Consider the following 16,188-nt stretch of genomic DNA (forward strand, 5'->3'; position numbering starts at 1 on the left):
ACGGGAATACCCTTAATAAGATTATCATTTCTAATTAGAACTGATAGCGGCTGTATTGCAAGTGCGAAGAGCAGAGATGACAAGGGGCAACCTTGGCATATACCCTTGGAAAGGGATATAACAGGTGAACTGAGGGCATTAACACAGAGAAAAGCACAGGGAGATAAATATAACACTTGTAAGACAGAGCAAAATTTAGGACCAAATCTCATTGCTTGTAACAAAGCTTGTAGATAAGAAGGCTCTACAGTATCAAATGCTTTCTCTATATCCAAAGCCAACGCACTTGTTAGGTAGCTTATGCTCATGACTGTACGAAATAGTGCTGACAAGTTTTCAAATATTGTCAGTCATGTCACGAGACGGTATGAAACCTGTCTCCTCAATAGAAATATACTCTCCTATAATCCTGTTAAGCCTCTGGGTGAAAATATTAGAGTTTTAGTTAAACCTTGGGGGTTCCATTGTCCTGTAACATGGCACTATTTCTTTTAAGACTAATTTGCCTGACAACCAACTGCCAGATGACGGAACAAGAAAGAAAATAATGATCGTTAGCCTCTCCTCATTTCTGAGCATGTTAGAAGTGATCCAATAACCACCCTTTCCCCACGGCTAATTTGCTTGTCACAATTTTATTTATTATAAAGGCCCTCTAAACCTTATTTTCAGCTGGCTATCTTACAGATGAGCAGCTGGTTTGGAAGTTGAGGGGACAACCACTCGGTTCACTCCTAGCTACCTAAGACTGAGCTTCACCTGCAACATCTTAGCATCTTTTGGTTTTGCATCTGGTCTGGACCAGGCCAGTAGAATATCCTGTCCCACAGTCAAACTTCAGCATCAGTAGTTAGCAAGTAATATAGTTGCTTCTTCCAGCATGGTCTTCATGGAGTCAAGAGTAAAAGGACAGGTCCTCTTGTGGATCAAAAACTGGCTGAGTAATAGGAAGCAGAGAGTGAGTATAAATGGGCAGTCTTCGCAGTGGAGGACGGTAAGCAGTGGGGTGCCGCAGGGCTCAGTACTGGGTCCCATGCTCTTTAACTTGTTCATAAATGATTTAGAGTTGGGAGTGAGCAGTGAAGTGGCCAAGTTTGCGGATGACACTAAATTGTTCAGGATGGTGAGAACCAGAGAGGATTGTGAGGAACTCCAAAGGGATCTGTTGAGGCTGGGTGAGTGGGCGTCAACGTGGCAGATGCGGTTCAATGTGGCCAAGTGCAAAGTAATGCACATTGGGACCAAGAATCCCAGCTACAAATACAAGTTGATGGGGTGTGAACTGGCAGAGACTGACCAAGAGAGAGATCTTGGGGTCGTGGTAGATAACTCACTGAAAATGTCAAGACAGTGTGCTTTTGCAATAAAAAAGGCCAACGCCGTGCTGGGAATTATTAGGAAGGGAATTGAAAACAAATCAGCCAGTATCATAATGCCCCTGTATAAATCAATGGTGCGGTCTCGTTTGGAGTACTGTGTGCAGTTCTGGTCGCCGCACCTCAAAAAGGATATTATAGCATTGGAGAAAGTCCAGAGAAGGGCAACTAGAATGATTAAAGGGCTGGAGCACTTTCCCTATGAAGAAAGGTTGAAACGCTTGGGACTCTTTAGCTTGGAGAAACGTCAACTGCGGGGTGACATGATAGAGGTTTACAAGATAATGCATGGGATGGAGAAAGTAGAGAAAGAAGTACTTTTCTCCCTTTCTCACAATACAAGAACTCATGGGCATTCGATGAAATTGCTGAGCAGACAGGTTAAAACAGATAAAAGGAAGTACTTCTTCACCCAAAGGGTGATTAACATGTGGAATTCACTGCCACAGGAGGTGGTGGCGGCCACAAATATAGCCACCTTCAAGAAGGGTTTAGATAAAAATATGGAGCACAGGTCCATCAGTGGCTATTAGCCACAGTGTATGTGTGTATATAAAATTTTTTGCCACTGTGTGACACAGAGTGTTGGACTTGATGGGCCGTTGGCCTGATTCAACATGGCTTCTCTTATGTTCTTATGTTCATTTTCATGGAAGTCACTGATGACAATTAAGGAGCTTCTGTTGAAGGAGTTTTGGGAAATGAAGGAGTACTTCCAAAAGGATTACATCTCATGTGAGGGAAGAGATCATATATGAAACTGCCTTACTGAATCAGACCCTTGGTCCATCGGGGTCAGTATTGTCTACTCAGACTAGCAGTGGCTCTCCAGGGTCTCAGGCAGAAAGAAGTCTTTCGCATCACCTACTACCAGATCCTTTCAACTGAAGATGCTGATTAATTGGAAGTGGGGCCTTCAGCATGCACAACAGAGGAGTTCTTCTGTACCTGGTCTCTTGCTTTGGCATGAGTTATATTAGGCAATACTATTATTGATATAGATATTAGGCCCTGTTTCTTGTTGTTGAGAAGAAAAATCCATAGCTGGGAATAGCAAGAAGGGTCTACTGCTAGACATCAGAGGTTTGCCGCTTAACAGTTCCACTGCATCAGTACCCCATATAGCATCTGGAAAATTACATATTTTAGCTGCAGCTGATTTTATTAGTTACAAAATATACCCAGGGGATGACACCCAGCTAGTATTGTGTAGTGGTCTGACTAGGACCTAGGAAACCTGGATCCAGATCCTAATTCAGCCATCGAGTTCACCAGGTAACCTTGCTCCATTCACTCTCTCTCTGTGGGATCTACCTCCCAGAGAGCCACACATGCTGCCCTGAGCTCCTTATTAGATGATGAGTCAGATAAAAAAATACACGCATTTCTGTGGCTGACATTTCTGAGTTTCTGGTTCATACTCACACACACACAAAAAGCAGAGTGGGAAACAGACACAATCTGGATATTCTCACATAACTAAAAAGCAGAATTTATAAAATGTCAGGTTAACAAGAGTAAGATTTGATGGTGACACATCACCACAGATCAGAAAATCAATATGTACAACTTTGGGTTTTTCAACTATGCTTTTGTGGAATCTATATGCGACTTCAAAGAAGAAATCTGATGGAGGCTGTTAATAAACATTGCACATCTTTTCCCTCTCCCTTTTATGTCTTGCAGGAGAAGCTGGAATATTTCTTTCTGATTGTGTTTGCCATTGAGGCAGTGCTAAAGATCATAGCCTATGGATTTTTATTCCATGCAGATGCCTATCTACGAAATGGCTGGAATGTACTGGATTTTACCATAGTCTTTTTAGGGTAAAGAATCTGAGTTTCATGTATTTCTCTACATGCTGCAGAGGATAAGGTTCTGCAGGGAAATGTTAAAATGTCATGGAAAACAGTGTTAATTCAAGGGTATGGTTGGTTATATCATGGAAGGACAGATTTCTTCATCCCCAGAAAATAACTATTTTGATGCTTGTGCAATTTGGCTATTTGGATACCCTACAGGGTATCTGTTGTGGGGGGAGAAGATATAGGAGATTGTAAGCCACTAGGGATCCCAATTTCCCGGTCCCAGCGGGGAATACCCCGATTTGAGGAGGGCTCCTCCACCTCCGGCCAGCTGGCCAGTGGGGGAAATCCCACCCCAAAATGACATTTTTCGGTAAAACCAGAAGTTGCTTGAAAAACCAGACTGCTGCCCCAGAGCAGCCATTTGAGTGGGGAAGCACAAAAGACCACTCAAATGGCTGCAAAACTTCAGTGATTCTGATCACTGAGCAGGCTTGCAGCCAGTTTAGGCTAACAGCTATCCCTTTTCAGGGATCATTTTTGCGCCTGACCCCTCCCCCCCATTAGAAGGAAGAGAGGAGCAAAACTAGTCATGTAATGGCTGGCAGCCATTTCAGTGGTCTGTTTTCATCCCTCATAATACCACTCAAATGGTTGCCAGCCATTTCCCGTTTGGGCTACTTCTGCTTTTACTAGAAGTGGTCCAAAACAATATTTGCATTCCTACCCACCTCCTCGAACATCCCCCCCAAAGGCCTCCACTGGAAAGGTAAGGGGACTTGACAACCCGAGTGAGTATGTGTGTGTGTGAGAGAGAGAGAGAGAGGGAGAGAGCAGCCAGCTACTGGGGAATCGTGAGCCAGCAGCCTGCAGCGTAGCTGCTAGGCTGCGCCGGCTCTGTTTGCCTCCCTGGGAGGGAGGAGTCGGAGCTCGCCCGTTTGGGCACGCAATGTGGGAGGTGGGGCCAGCCGCTTTATCGGCTGGCTCCTGCTTCCCCCAGCAGTCTTTCGTCGATCGGCCCTCCCGCCCGCCCTGTCTGTTATGTAGGCTTTGCTGGTTGCCTCATTTGAGGAGCCGGGTAGGAATTTTTTACGCCTCGGCTGTTTGGCTGTTGCTGGGGTGTGTTTTTCGCCTACCCTGCATAGCAGTGCAGTGGATTGTGGAATTGGCTTTGGGACGGTGCCTTTAAATAGGTGGTCACTTTAGTTGGCAGGTTTTTGGGGTTTAGGACACTGAGGCTAGGGGAGGACTGCGAAGCATCCCCCTTTTGGGGAATTTGGGGTCTGGCATGAACAACCTTGGGGTTTGGAGACCCGGGTTGGAGATTGCAGACTGTCCAGGAGGCTTGGCTAGAGGGTGCCTTTCTGCCGAGACGTGCGTCTGGGTTTGGGCCCTCTGGTGCAGGCCTCCCTGCTGGGCCTGCCTGGAGGGAGCTGAGTTGCTCAGCTCCGGCTGGGGGGCTGGGTCTCTCGCCCGTTAATGGCAGGGGAGCGGTCGCGGTGACCCCTAGCCCTGGCCAGGCTGCTGGTGGGGTTCCCTTGCTGTTTATGCTGTTAATTAATAAAGTGGCCCAAATTTTATTCCAATGCATTGTGTCTGACTCTTCATTCCGACCTTGGGGGGCAATGAGGAAATGTCTGTATTCAGAAGAACTGTGCTGCTGTATTTTTATTTCTTTATATTAGGGAATGGGAAAGTCTCCCAGCCACACCCCCAAAGACCCCAGGTATTTTCTTAGTTAGACTTGGCAACCCTAGCCACTCTGAAACTGTGATTCAGAGAGAAGGGCAGGGTATAAATCTGCAGTCTTCTTCTACTACAGTTAACATGTTCTGAGGCTCTGAGCCAATGCTGGGCTATCCTGTACAAATCAGGCTGATTTTGCCATTCTGCTATAAACCTTCCTTGTCAACTGTTTATAATGATGTGATGAAAACTGCTGATAAACAGAGTTACTGCTATCCAAATGTCTTGAAATCAGTGGAGTAACTCTGTACAGGGCATCACAGTAGCAACCCTGCAACATGGGAGGCATGCTCCATTTCCTCTGAAGATATAAACAGGAAGGTGTCTGATCCACCTTTGCTTTAATTCCTTATCTTCCTTTCTGTTTCTACTTTGTCTCCTTTCAGTCTCTTTCCTTTAACCTTTCCTCTTCCCTTTCTCTCACAGAGTCTTCACAGTGATCTTGGAGAGAATCAGCGTGATGGAGAGTGCACTTCTCAGTGGACAGGGTGGTTTTGATGTCAAAGCTCTGAGAGCCTTTCGTGTTCTACGGCCCCTACGCCTGGTCTCAGGAGTACCAAGTGAGTGACACTTTCTTAGGTTTTCATGATTGGATGCATGGGGAAGTCTAGAGCTGAGATGATGGATCACAGTTTCATTACATTTTTGATCATAGGTAATCAGAGAAATAAATAATATCAAAAATATTATGTAATTGCATTCTTATGTTCTTATTTTAGAAAAGAGATGACTAAGGGGGGACATGATAGAGGCTTTATACGTGAGGTGGAGAGAGTTAACAGAGAAATTCTTCTCCCTTTCCCAAAATACTAGAATTCAAGGGTGTCCAGTGACGCTGATGGGAGTAGGTCCAGAACAGACAAAAGGAAACACCACTTTACACAGAGCATGATTAAAATGTGGAATTCGCTGCTAGAAGATCTAATGATGGCCACAAGAATAAACAGCTTTTAAAGGGGATTAGATAGATTCAAGGAGGATAGGCTTCATGGAGAATGGCTACCCATGATGACTGAGGGGAACCTCCACATTAAGAGGCACTAAGCCTCTGAATCTCAGAGCCAGGAGGCAACATTGAGGAAGGCCTTGGCCTCTGTGCTCTGTTGTTGGCCATCCAGAGGAACTAGTTGACCATCATGTAATTGGTCTGATCTAGTAGGGCTCTTCTTATGTTCTTATAAATAAAAAAAAAATAATGCAACTCTTTACAAAGAAAGAAGAAGCAGGTAGTTAGCTAATATATTGTATCTCACATTCCTGCAAGCTCAGGATGGTGCATATAGCTGTGCTCTATTTTATCCTCACAATGACCCTGTGAGGTATGCTAAGCTGACAGAGATAATGATTGGCTCAAATTCACATAGTGAGCTTTATGACTGAGGGGATTGCAATCATATCTACCTAGTCCAACACCATAAACTGCAGTGACTCTTGTTACACTTGGTATAGCAAATATAGCAGATGTTACACATTTGCTTACAATTAGAGATAACCAAGGTGGCTGGGTTTTTGTCCAAGCTGCACATGAGAGATCCAGTGGACAGGAGGATGAATGAGGTGCTTCCCGCCCCCCCTTTTTTTTTACTATAAGCAGGGCAAAGAGGGTCTGATGGAGGGAGCTGCTGTGGACAGGGGCATGTAGGCTCCTGAACCCCACAAGATACATCAAAAGTCTTTCTAGCAGCAAAACTAAGAATGGAACATATTTTATCAAGTAAAAATATAGCAAGGAAACTAAGGACTAAGAAAATACTTCAAAATCCTGGGAGCTATTTTCTTTTCATTTCTTTTGGAAGACAACATGAAATTTTTGATACTAGCCCTGCACAAATTTATATAGAATGTTCAAGTTCCTAGACTCAATGTTAGATTTTGTGTGATTTCAACAATCAGGCATCTAGCATTTCTTCCGGGTGTACTAAACCTTAGGAGATTTCTCCCTATACAATGCTGCTCAGTTCTCAGGCAAGGTAGAGAACAGATCAGACATACCAAAACAATAATGATATTATCACAAGTTGTGGACCCAAGAGGGAGAGGAATTCCTTTCTCACCTCTCCATTGGCCCATCCCCAACCCTCCTGTCATGCACTCTCCTCTGTCCCTCCCTAACCCTCTGGTTGCATGCCTTGCTCTCCCAAACTTCCACTCATGTCCCACATCTTCTTTGCCCCATCCTCCACCCTCCTATTGCACACTTCTCCCTGCCCCACAGCCACAGAGCGAGTTAACCCCCTCTATAGAGGTTTTAACTCCACACACCACACACACAGTGTATATGTGTATACATATGTATGTATGTATAACTCCACATACATACACATATACATACATATAGACAGACAGATGCACGCACACACACACGTATTATGTGGGGGGTGGCTTTAAAAGGTGAATACCAGTGCCAGGAGGCAACATCAGAGGGTAAACCTTCATCTCTAAGCCCTGTTGTTGGCCCTCTAGAGTAATTGGTTGGCCACTGTGTGAGACAGGGTGCTAGACTAATTGGACCACTGGTCTAATCCAGCAGGTCTCTTCTTATGTTCATTAAAGTAGTGGTACTCAGTCTGTGCCTCTTGGTGAGGTACTTTTGCAATTATAATCAACTGAAAAAGCTGCATTTCCTTTCATCCCTGACATGAGGCCTTCACTTCAGGGAGGCTCATGGATTACCTATTTCTCTGACAGTGGCTGTTTCAAAGTTGAAACCACCTGCCAACCACAAGTCTCACTAGGGTTGGGAAATTCCTGGAGATTCTGGGGGTAGAGCCCAGGGAGGGCAGGGTTTGGGGAGGGGAAGGATATCAACAGGATATACTGTCGTAGAGTTTGCCCTCCATTTCCTACTTGGGAACTGATCTCTGTTGTCTGGAGATCAGCTGTAATTCCAGGAATTCTCCTGGTGGTTACAACCCTAAGTCCCACCAGGAAAGGACCTTGATCACTTTCCTGAAACATCAGGAAACTACTGCCCAAAAGAGCCACAAGCAACATGGCAAATATTATGAACTAGTACTCAGAAAAGCCATTGAGTAAGTATCACTACAGTAAAGGAAGTTCTTGAGTCTTGAAAGAAAAAAACAAGTTGTGCAATTATGCAGCTTGTCTGACCAAGCTTCAAGAAGCTTCCTCAGCTTTGCAAAACTTTTTGTTATAGTCTCTGTTGGTTTGTTTTTGCAGTTGGCTTTATTTTCTTCGTTTATGATAATAAAGGCAATTACCCCACAAAGCTTAATGCAAATTAATCCTGTTCCTTTTTTGAATTCAAAGCCATTCTTGACTTCAAAAACCATTGCCAATGAGAAACCCAAACTTGTTCTTTGTTAGATTGGATTCTCTCTTCCTTTCTCCAACTCCTGAAAGAATAAGGCAGGCCATTTTGCTAGAGGAAAGTCAGAGTAGCAAGAGATTTCCACTGGGCCTCTTCTGTTTGATCATGTGGCTATATTATAGCCAGGGCCTGATCTAGGGGGTGGGGGCAAAGGGGGGGGGGTGCTTGTCCCAAGCGCCGACGGAGGGGGGGCACCAAATTGTGTATGGAGCCCATTGTATTCTATGGGACTATAAAACAGAATGGCCCATAAGGGGATGCCATTTTTTATCCCCCCCCCCTCAAAAAATGTGTAGATCCGGTCCTGATTATAGCTACAAGATCATTGTAAAATTTAGTAGCTTTCCCCATTGAAATGCAGACAGATGCCTGTGAGTCTGAAAGATTCACAATCCAAGGCTAAGCAGAATTACTCCTTTACACTAGTTTCAATGAGTTTAGAAGGGTGTAATTTTGCTTAGAGCTGCACTGTCAATCATAAATGAGATTGTAGGGCAGTATATGATGGTGGCTGGAAATGCAGTGCAAAGGAGAATATAACACTTGTCTTTTTTCACTTTCTTTTCATTACAGGCCTGCAAGTGGTACTGAACTCTATTATCAAAGCTGTATTGCCACTGTTTCACATTGCTGTGCTTGTTGTCTTCATGCTGATTATCTATGCCATTGTAGGAGAAGAACTTTTTAAGGGCAAAATGCACAAGACCTGCTATTTCATTGGGACAGGTAGGAGATATTATTGAACTCCTCTTAAATGAAGGTGCAAAGATGCCTGGGACATTACATTGGGGCATGCAGCAAAATGCTCTTACATAAACAGGAGCTGGGCAGAGGTACAGCATCGATCATAGTTTCTCAAGCTCTGCTGCAATTAGATTGGAAGAGTAGAGTACATGCTTAAATGCGATGTCCCTGGAAGAGTACTGTATTACACTCTACTGGTCATAATTTACTGGTGATTCCTGATCCCAGGGAGGTCCAGCTATCTGTGACAAGGGCCAGGATCTTTTCAGTCTTGGCCCCAACATGGTGGAAATCTCTGCCAGAGAACATCAGGGCTCTGTGAGATCCTTTATAGTTCCATAGGGCCTGTAAGGCAGAGATGTTTCCCCAGGCTTTTGATTAGGACAGTGATGGCTATCAAGCTGGCACCTTCCTCCTCCATTTTATTGCCCTCCCTGCCAATGCAACATCTAAAAAACTGGGATTGATCAGAATTGTTAATAGGATGCCATCGGGGTCTATGTTCTATTTTAATTTAACTGATTTTATTGATTTTCTATGAATGCGTCTAGTACTTATTACTGTAAATTGCCCAGAGCCCAGCCTTGGTTGGGTTTCATTAAATTGAATAAATGAATAAGGGAAAGAGTGCATTTGCCATACTTTGCCAAGTTTCACATCTATACCTTTACTTCCTTCCTTAGACATCATTGCCACTGTAGAAAATGAAAAACCATCTCCGTGTACAAACTCAGGTCACGGGCGCCACTGCACCATCAATGGCTCTGAATGCAGAGGCTGGTGGCCGGGACCCAACAATGGCATCACTCACTTTGACAACATTGGGTTTGCTATGCTGACTGTCTACCAATGTATCTCCATGGAGGGGTGGACTCAAGTCCTCTACTGGGTATGCTAAGCATGAGAGAAAAGATGCTGTATGGTTCACTGGCCAAGTGGCAAATACAAGGCTGTGGATCTATGATCCTGTCACTTCCTAGGCAGTAGATTACTCACAGAGGGCAGTGACACTCACTGCAGGATGATGCTATTGTTCCCTAGAAAGAACATTCCATGGCTGCGATAACACACACAAAATAATGCATTTTAAATCCACTCTCAATGCACTTTTCAAGTGGATTTTTCCATGTGAAGTGGCAAAATCCAGTTGGAAAATGCATTGAAAGTGCATTATTTATTGTGTGTGATTGCAGCCCATGAGTCAGGGCATCAGTCTGTTCAGGGTACAGATCAAGTTCCAGAGTGAGCTTAAGGTATGGGCTCCAATCACAACACTTCCCAAAAGTATGAGACCCAGAGAGATTTTGCACTCACCCTTACGCCGTCCTCATATCTGTCTTCTCTGCACGGCATCCTCCCGATTTCCCACTATTTGCCCAAGGGCTGCAGCAAACATCACGGTTTTCGCACAGCAAACGGAAACTGCTAAAACCCAGGTTCTGTTTGCTGTACAAAACCCACGATGTTTGCTGCAGCCCCGATGCAAATAGTGGAAAATTGGGAGGATGCTGCACGGAGAAGACAGGTGTGAGGGCGGAGTAAGTTGAGTGTGAAATCGGCCCCATTTAACCTAAGTGCGACTTTAGGTCAAACAACAAGAAACCCTGGGATTTCTGTGTTCAGAGCTTCTAAATGTGTTCTTCCCATTGTTGGAAGGAGCAGGGGGGGATTGTAGAAAAAGCCCAGCAGGAACTCATTTGCATATTAGGCCACACCCCCTGGCATCACCATTGTTTTGTGCAGGGCTTTTTTGTAGGAAAAAACCCAGCAGGTTCTCATTTGCATATTAGGCCACACTCTCTGACACCAAGCTAGCCGGAACAGTTTTCCTGTGTGTTCCTGCTCAAAAAAAGCCTTGGGAATGATTGTGGCTTGACCAGTGACTTTCTACATTGCTGGTGGTCCTGTCCCAAAATCAAACCTTATTGGGCTTTGTTAGTCTCTAAAATCTCAGAAATAATAGGTTGTTTAGTTCCATTAACTCCCGGATCAGTACTCTTGAATCTCTGGCCTGACAATATATTTACTCCATATAAAAGGTAACTTATCTCCCTGTTATTAGTAGCAGGGAAACTATTACTAGCTCAAAAATGGAAGATGAATAAGATTCCTTCCCTGGAAGAATGGTTTTTAAAAGTCAGAGATATACTGATCCAAGACAAATTGTCTACACAGATTTTAGTCATGGAGTTTTTATGTTATAAAAACAATCTATTAGCGAAATGGTTTCCCTTTCTTGAATTTGTGAATACAAGTACCTCTGCTGATACTGTTATACCTCCTAATTATTTGGATTTTGTTGTACTTTAGATTGATGACTGGATTTTCTTATGATTTCGTACAATATGGTTATTCTTTTAAACAATTCTTTTCTGTATAAGGTGATTTTAATATATATTTTATATTGTTCGGTAATATATATTTCTGCATTGTCCCTGTCTGAATCAGGCCTTGCACAAATGCTTGGGGACTCCTAGTGTGCCTCCTGAAGCAGCCCTTCTAAGCCCATTGACCAACAGACAGACAGGGGTAGAACTCTGTGAAGGATGATACTGCTAGTGTCTTATATACTTTGAGCCTTTTTTCTTTGTATGAACCTGTCTTTGAAAATGGCAGTGATTTAAACTAGAAATAACCTGTCAAAGCAGACATTGCATGGACTCTAGGACGGAGGTGCTCATCTTTAGCAATTACGTAGTTGCTATCAAATCTCTCAGCTTTTAGGGGACAAGGTTCAGGTGACTTTCCTGGTTGTCTCCCCAGATCCAGAGGGAGAAGCAGCCTTTTCATGTAGAAGCAGAGGTTTTCCAAAATGCCGGTCTTGACAATGTTTCTCATCACATTTCTGTTCTGCCTCAGGTAAATGATGCCATTGGGAATGAGTGGCCTTGGATCTACTTCGTCAGCCTCATCTTACTTGGGTCATTTTTTATTCTCAACTTGATCTTGGGTGTGCTCAGTGGGTAAGCAAAGCCCTGATCTTTTTTCTCTCAGCATCATTGATATGGGACTTGAATGTGTCTTAAAATTTCGCAAGAGGATGATCTTGGGAGCTTCTTTATGGGAAACAAGCAAAACATGGAATCTTTCCTTTCTTCACCCCTATTCTCATGCTACTGTTCTTATTGCTGGCCTCAGTCATAGAGCAGAATGCCTCACACATGAGGCAGGGATTCTTAATATAGATATCAACATATACATACAAAGTGCCCTCTGCAGCTTACACTCACTCCTCTGTAAGATGAAAGAGAGCCAGTTTGGTGTAGTGGTTAAGTGTGCGGACTCTTATCTGGGAGAACCGGGTTTGATTCCCCACTCCTCCACTTGTACCTGCTAGCATGGCCTTGGGTCAGCCATAGCTCTGGCAGAGGTTGTCCTTGAAAGGGCAGCTGCAGTGAGAGCCCTCTCCAGCCCCACCCACCTCACAGGGTGTCTGTTGTGGGGGAGGAAGGTAAAGGAGATTGTGAGCCACTCTGAGACTCTTCGGAGTGGAGGGCGGGATATAAATCCAATATCTTATCTTACATCTTAAATCCCTGGGAGAGAGATTGTTCCACTATGTGGTGATTTGATCTTCTCCCAGAAATATGCTTTTTTATGGGTGGCATCTGGACTGTAGATTTCCCTGCCCAGGGTTGCTGAGTAAACGTGTCCACTGAGATCTGTTGACATCTAACAAAAAAGTCTTACTTCTGCCTTGACTTCACAGAGGGTTTAATCTGAATGCTGTCAGTGTTTTGTTTTGCAGTTGTTCTCAGCTGTTGTTCTCAACTATTTTGGAATTGATTGAACTCTTGAATGTTTAATGAGGCTTAATTTTCTGCTGTGTAAACTACTATGAACACCTCTTAGTGTTCATAGTACTGCTACTGTTATTAACAGCAGAATTGGCTATTAACAGCAGAATTGAAAACCCTTCTAAGAGATAATTATGAAAATTTTTAAAAAGAAATAAAAAAAGATCTGGAAAGTTGGTGTGATATGCAAATCTCTCTATTAGGAAGGGTTGCCTCGATTAAAATGAATGTCTTGCCAAGAGTTTTATTTTTGTTTCAGATGATACCAATCATGCTTCCTAAAACCTTTTTCCAGCAACTAAATAAAATGGTGACTAAATTTATATGGCAGAGCAAAAAACCTAGGATAAAGTTAAAGATCATGCAAGATAGTAAATTAAGGGGAGGATTTGCTCTACCGGATTGGCAGACATATTACAAAGCTTGTGTTTTGACTTGGGTGAAAGATTGGCTTTTATTAAAAAAGAGAAGATTGTTAACATTGGAAGGAGCTGATTTAACAAGAGGGTGGCACTCCTATATATGGTATAAAGCTTCTGATAAAGGCAACATCTTTTTTAGGCATGAAATAAGGAAAACATTATTAAAATATGGACAGAAATAAAAACTCAAGTATATAAATACACACCTAGGTGGCTCTCTCCGGTGGAGGCGTCTATACACCCAAATCTTTATTGCTGGGAAAAGAACTATGCTTATTTATTAGATAATAAGGATGAGCTAAACTTGGACGAAAATTCTAAGTTGGATTGGTGGCTTAAAGTACAAATAAAGTCAAGATTCAAAATTGATAAAGAAGTAGGCTTTTCAAAAAATCTAAATGAATTTGACTCCATAATTCTAGAGTCAGATCGAAAACTTATATTCAGGATTTATAGTTGGCTATTAGAATCTAAAATGCAAGATGAGATTGTAAAAGAATCCTGGGTAAGGTGGATGCAAGATTTTGGGTACAATATTGAAATAATAGAATGGGGAAAAAATCTGGAGGGAAAATTTGAAGTTGACAAAGTCCTCTCTCTTCAAAGAAAACTTGGAAACCTATGTATGATTGGGCAAAACAGTTGGGAATAGAATTGGTAGAATAAGATATATGTATTGGAATTAATTCGACAGCTCCTTTAGATGTTAATTGTTTAAGTATGTTGTATTGTTTTTTGTTTGTATGTTTGTTTATCAATAAAAACATTTTATATTAAAAAAAAGAACTAAATTATGTTTTTTTTAAAAAAAAATCAGTCATGATAAATGAAAAGACTTGGGCCTATAAGTCTACTGGAGCTTCTGCCTGTTGAGTCTGAAATACAAGAAAATGTGTGGCGTTACTGTAAACAAGATCAATAAAGAATGACTGCTAACTGACAACAATGCAATGCCTGAGTCTAACTGAAGTTAAGAGAGTTAATCAACAGTTATAGGGAGATGGACAACATCACTATGAGGATGAGTGTGCAAGAAGTAGAGGGAGAATGAGTAAAGGTCCAATGAGATGAGGCACTGGGAAAATAGATGTATTAAGTATTTTTTCAAGTAAATTGAAGATTCAGATTCACCCAGCCCATTTCTCATGTTCTTAACCACTATGTTGTATGCACTAATTTTTAACTGGGTTTGTTCCAGGGAGTTCACCAAAGAGCGTGAAAAAGCCAAATCACGAGGTACATTCCAGAAACTGAGGGAGAAGCAGCAATTAGAGGAGGACATGAAGGGCTACATGGATTGGATCACTCATGCAGAAGTCATGGACAGTGACCGAACCCGTGGTGAAGGTACTAAAATCATCATCTACCAGACTGATGCCAGTTAGAAGACAGAGGTTTAAAAAAAAAAATTAAACGCTATGAGATGAAAACTGCTGGAACTTCCAGTAGAGAATATCTTCAAGCAAGGGCCTTTTTGACTTGGACAGATGAGCCTCTGAGGGTTGGATCCTTATATTTTCTATGTATGGAATGTGGATATTCACTGATTTCCCCACCCACTGCAGACTCCAGGTGCCCCCTCATGTTGTTTTTGAAGGTCTCCTCTTCCTCAGGATTAGCAGTTCATGGAAATCAGGGAGGGAGGCAGGAAGAGCAACACAGCTGGGTTATATATGAATTCTACTCCCATAGGATAGGAGCTCTCTTGTTGGCAGCCAGAGCCACCTATCACGTTTGAGAGAGCCAGTATTGGTGTTTCCTGGGCTGCAGAAGGTCTGCAGAAGTCTTCCCCCCATTCCCTGGGGAATTGATTAATCAGTGCCATCATATCTGGTCCACAAACCATTCCACGAACCACCAGGAAAAGTGTGATAGTCCATGGGCAGTTCGTCAAATGCATGAAACATGGTTCTCAAACCAATGAACAGGCCTAATTCGTATTTTGATCCATGCCCATCCCTAGTTCTTACATACATGTTTAATTTTATAAATAAGCCTTGTTGGAACTTATGGTGTGCTTGAGTTGCTAATAAGACAACAGTTCCTGTTTCCATCTTCCACAGGGATGATGCCATTGGATGAAGGTGGCTCAGAGACAGAGAGCCTATATGAAATTGAGGGCATGAATAAATGGATCCTCTTCTTGTAAGTAGAATGCAGATACTTGCTGCTTCTAGTGCACAGCTCAAATAATTCTGAAGCTATTTTAACATTTTAAAAGAAATAATTTAAGAAAGCTGTTAACTGTAGAAAAGCATTTTTCTTTTAGCTGTAAAATGTTACAGTTATGCTGAAGGGGTCAGCCTGGTGTTTTCCTGCTCAGACCTGCAGCTCAGCAGAGGACTCACCACTGACTGGAGATGCTGGGCCAATCTAATGCTTGACAGCAGAACATAGGAAAATCTAGGGTTGCCATGTCTGACTCAAGAAATATCTGGGGACTTTGGGGGTGGAGCCAGGAGACTTTGGAGGTGGTGCGAGGAGCCAGTGTGTGACAAGCATGATTGAACTCTGAAGGGATGCTCCTTCTTGGTGGCAGCACCAGAACTGTAGAATGCTCTCCCCGAGGCCATAAGGACCCTGTGGGATCTTTCTACTTGCCACAGGGCCTGTAAGACTGAATTGTTCCAGCAGGCCTTTGATATCTAGCCAGGAGAGAACTGCCACCCCACATCATTATAGAGTTACTATGTGATCACCATCAGAAAAGAAGAACTTGCTTATATTGCAGTGGTACAGCACCACGAAATGGTTTTAAATTGTAACTATGTTTTATTAGTTTTAACTTGTAAATATGAATGTTGTTAGCTGCCCTGAGTCCGCTTGCGGAGAGGGCGGGATAGAAATTTAAAGTAAATAAAATAAATTTTAAATGCCTTCCCTCCACTGGAAAAAATGAAGGATAGGGGCACCTTCGTTTAGAGCTCATAGAATTGGCCCCTCTGGTCCAATCTTTTTCAAACCTGA

The 16,188-nt window shown here is 42.9% G+C and overlaps 1 protein-coding gene across 1 annotated transcript in view; it reads left to right on the top strand.

The window, feature by feature from the left end:
* Positions 1-16,188, top strand: part of CACNA1S (calcium voltage-gated channel subunit alpha1 S) — a 106,696-nt gene that overhangs the window by 31,634 nt on the left and 58,874 nt on the right. The window contains 7 exon segments of the mRNA XM_060231563.1: positions 3,063-3,202; positions 5,354-5,487; positions 8,832-8,984; positions 9,686-9,891; positions 11,862-11,965; positions 14,420-14,568; positions 15,285-15,366. Of these exon segments, the coding sequence (XP_060087546.1) occupies positions 3,063-3,202; positions 5,354-5,487; positions 8,832-8,984; positions 9,686-9,891; positions 11,862-11,965; positions 14,420-14,568; positions 15,285-15,366 (968 nt within the window).

The sequence above is a fragment of the Heteronotia binoei genome, chromosome 2, assembly GCF_032191835.1.
Source record: "Heteronotia binoei isolate CCM8104 ecotype False Entrance Well chromosome 2, APGP_CSIRO_Hbin_v1, whole genome shotgun sequence".
NCBI classification, from domain to species: Eukaryota; Metazoa; Chordata; class Lepidosauria; order Squamata; family Gekkonidae; genus Heteronotia; species Heteronotia binoei.